At 42.5% G+C, this 3,652-nt stretch overlaps 2 protein-coding genes across 2 annotated transcripts in view; one reads left to right on the top strand and one right to left on the bottom strand.

Annotated features, from left to right (window-relative positions):
* NCR1 (natural cytotoxicity triggering receptor 1) overlaps window positions 1-2,134 on the top strand; it is an 18,836-nt gene extending 16,702 nt beyond the window's left edge. The window contains exons 10-11 of the transcript XR_825441.1: window positions 1,155-1,219; window positions 2,083-2,134. The gene's annotated coding sequence lies outside the window, so the exon portion shown is untranslated. The remainder of the gene's footprint in view (window positions 1-1,154; window positions 1,220-2,082) is intronic.
* Window positions 1-2,337, bottom strand: part of LOC104989964 (NACHT, LRR and PYD domains-containing protein 2-like) — a 6,965-nt gene extending 4,628 nt beyond the window's left edge. Inside the window, exons 1-2 of the mRNA XM_010841828.1 lie at window positions 2,123-2,337; window positions 1,281-1,451 (exon numbers count right to left, since the gene is read on the bottom strand). Of these exons, the coding sequence (XP_010840130.1) occupies window positions 1,281-1,451; window positions 2,123-2,319 (368 nt within the window). The 5' untranslated portion in view covers window positions 2,320-2,337. The remainder of the gene's footprint in view (window positions 1-1,280; window positions 1,452-2,122) is intronic.
* Window positions 2,338-3,652: the final 1,315 nt, after the last annotated feature.

Genomic DNA, 3,652 nt, shown 5'->3' with positions numbered 1-3,652 from the left:
CCTGGGATTTCTTTGGAAGGAATGATGCTAAAGCTGAAACTCCAGTACTTTGGCAACCTCATGCGAAGAGTTAACTCATTGGAAAAGACTCTGATGCTGGGACGGATTGGGGGCAGGAGGAGAAGGGGACGACAGAGGATGAGATGGCTGGATGGCATCACTGACTCGATGGATGTGAGTCTGGGTGAACTCCGGGAGTTGGTGATGGACAGGGAGGCCTGGCGTGCTGCGATTCATGGGGTCGCAAAGAGTCGGACACGACTGAGCGACTGAACTGAACTGAACTGATGGCATGTGCTTGTAAGCATTTTTTTTAATTCTTGTAAAATTTAGTAGAATACCTGATGCACAGTAAGTACTAAGTATCAGACATTTTTTGTTGATTAGACACCTAAATCAACTCTGCCTTTAGAACAGGAAAGTCTAATGTAAGTGCTGCAATATTTAAGACAGACAACCAGCAAGGACCTACTGTACAGCACAGGGAACTCTGCTCAGTGTCGTGCAGCAGCCTAGATGGGAGAGCAGTTTGGGAGAATGGATACATGTGTATGTATGGCTGAGTCCCTTCACTGTTCACCTGAAACTATCACAGCATTGTTAATTGGCTATAACCCCGAATATGAAATAAAAAGTTTTGAAAAAAACTATCACAACATTGTTAGTTGGCTATATTCCAATATAGAATAAAGTTTAAAAGTAAAAATCTAGGAGGCTAGATCTCATATTAAGCAGTCTTACAATAAAATTAGTAATCACAATGAAAATGATAATACATTTTTAAAAATGAAAATGATGAAGTCTTAAAAATTAAAAAAAAACAGCCATCTGTGTGACATCATACAGGAAGTTTTATATTCTTCTAATGAACACTATTGAGGGAGAAATGACATTTTCCTTTTCTCTCTCTGTCACTATAAACTGAATTTCTGATTCTGCTTTCCAGTCTTAAACCCTACTGTGTAACTCAATCCACTCCTAATTACTGGCAGATTTCATGCGAATTTTCAGAATATACACAGAACATCAGGCCTGAGAATTAACTGCTTATGTTGAATTCTCAGGAGAAAGAGGCTGGCAGGTCAACCTTACTCTTTAAAAACATGCAGGCATTAGCATCTGTTTCTACCTGTTCTTTTCCTAATTTCCACCAGGATCTTGCTGCTTTCATTCAAGAGGAATTATCAAGTGCTCCAGGGTCTGTCCTACGTGAATCCAGGTGTGTATGTATACATACAACACACAGACACACACACACACAGAAGCCAGCAGGGACTTACACCAAAGTCTGCAGCTGACATTCAGGGTAACGCAAGCCCTCGCACAGAATCTTCACCCCGCCATCCCCAAGGTCATTCTTGGCCAAGCACAGGTGGGTCAACCTCTGGTTGACAATCAAAGCAGAAGACAGCTCCTTACAACAGGCTTGTGTAAGCTGACAGTTCTCCAACCTGTGAAAAAGCACCACATACGTGGTAAGACATTTCCAAAGTTCAAACTTCTCAGCTGACAGCCCTTCTTGAGAGTCCCCACCTGCTCTATCCTATGCTAGTGATCAAAGCCCGAAGGGCCAGGAATGAGAGAAAGGCAGGCAAACTTCCCTGGTGGTCCAGTGGTTAAGACTCTGCACTCCCAATGCTAGGGGCCCGGGTTCGATCCCTGGTCAGGAAACTAAGATTCCACACGCTGTAAGCAACTAAGACCTAGCACAGCCTAGTTAATTAATAATATTTTTTAAATGTGGGCTTCCCTGGTGGCTCAGTGGTAAAGAATCCACTTGCCAATGCAGGAGATGTGGATTTTATCCCTTGGAAGATCCCCTGGAGGAGGGCATGGCAACCCACCCCAGTATTTTTGCCAGGAAACACACATGGACAGAGGAGTTTGGTCGGCTATAGTCCATTGGTTGCAAAGAATCAGACATAACTGTGCGCGCACACACACACACACACACTTTTTTTAAGCATGCATCACCCACCTGGGACCAAAAAAGGGAATCAGGGCTCTCCCCCAGTAAGAAGTCCCATAAGATTTGCCCTGTAAGTCTGGTCTTAACCACTGCTCTTCTCTATGTGACTCCAGACCTAAGATGAAGATGCTCCCTGGGAAAAGAGGGACTTACGACAATTTCTGCAGGACGCACTTCGGGTGTCTCAGAGTCAAACACAGCAATTTGACACCCTCATCCAGGAACTCACTGGCCGTGAGATCCAGGCATTTCAGGGACTGGTTGACTTTGAGCGCCGAGGAGAAGTCAGCCCACTGCTGAGTGGTGTCAGAACAAGACCCCAACCTGTGGGATAAATGGGGGCAAGTCATTCTTCTGGGAGGGCAGAGACCCTGTCAGCTTATTATCCTTCCCTGAAGACTCTACCTCTGACTCTCATCTCATTCTACTCCAACACGTGTCAAACCCTGGCCTGAAACAGAGCTCCTTTGTTTCCTCAAGTATCTCCATGCCCATTGGGTCAGCACACAGCCTCATCGCTAAGAAGAGAGAAACTCCATGATACAATTCTGTGTGAAGTTTTGCCAACGTGGTCTGCTATTTTCTCAAACCCCACCCTTTACATCATCATTTTTCTTGAACTAAGTCTGTCCTAATTCCACTTAATATTTTTTAATCAATCTTTATTAGAATATAGTGGCCTCTATGATGTTATATTAGTCTATTGTATGACAAAATGAATCAATGACACATATCCATATATTCTCACCTTCCACTTAAATTTAAACATGATTCTAATAGAAAAAAGTTGATGCCTGATACTCAAACTTCAACTTCAGAAGTTATTAGGGAATATGCTAACTAAAACAAGGAGGAACAATTGAATACTTAGGCAGCTGGGTCCAAAGTTTGAAGTTTGTGTTGCCAGAATAATTGGAAACTTCTGTGGATCAAAATGAATATGATACAGCTATTTTAGAGAACATCGGGGCAATCCATTAATCCATCACATGGGGTCTGAAGCTCAGCTGCTCTTGTAGATACAGATCAGAATACAGGACTTTAGGACAAGCTTGTTTGAATCATGGCTCTGCCCCTTACTACATTCGCAATATTTACAAGTTTTTGTTGTTATTGCTCAGTCGGTAAGTCATGCCTGACTCTTTCAGACTTCAGGAACTGCAGCACACCAGGTTTCCCTGTCCTTCACTATCTCCCAGAGTTTGCTCAAGTTCACAAGTTAGTTGAACTTTTTAATATTCTTTTTTTCTTTCATCTGTACTTTGGGAAGAGAGGATACCTTTTAGGTCAATCAAATAAAGAATATAATCAATCCATACTCTGCCTACTAGAATATATGTCATAAGTAAACCTGGAGCTCTTAAAAACCAGTGCCTTTCCTCCCTCAAAGTTTAACCTATAAAAAGGACACTGTAAGTTAACTTAAATAATTTGAATACAAGGCAAAATGTAAAGTGTCTCAAGTCAATGAGCAAAACTAGGAGACTGTGTACCAGCCATTTGTCATTTTGAAGATTTGGTAATCCACTTAGAAACATCATTTATTGAGGGCAGGAGGAGAAGGGGACAACAGAGGATTAGATGGTTGGATGGTATCACCAACTCAATGGACATGAGTTTGAATAAGCTCCTGGAGTTGGTGATGGACAGGGAAGCCTGGCATGCTGCAGTCCATGGAGCTGT

Source organism: Bison bison, unplaced genomic scaffold (genome assembly GCF_000754665.1).
Source record: "Bison bison bison isolate TAMUID 2011002044 unplaced genomic scaffold, Bison_UMD1.0 scf7180017847092, whole genome shotgun sequence".
Classification (NCBI taxonomy): Eukaryota; Metazoa; Chordata; class Mammalia; order Artiodactyla; family Bovidae; genus Bison; species Bison bison.
Note: the sequence above shows the minus strand (reverse complement) of the source record. Positions and strands in the feature narration are given on the sequence as shown.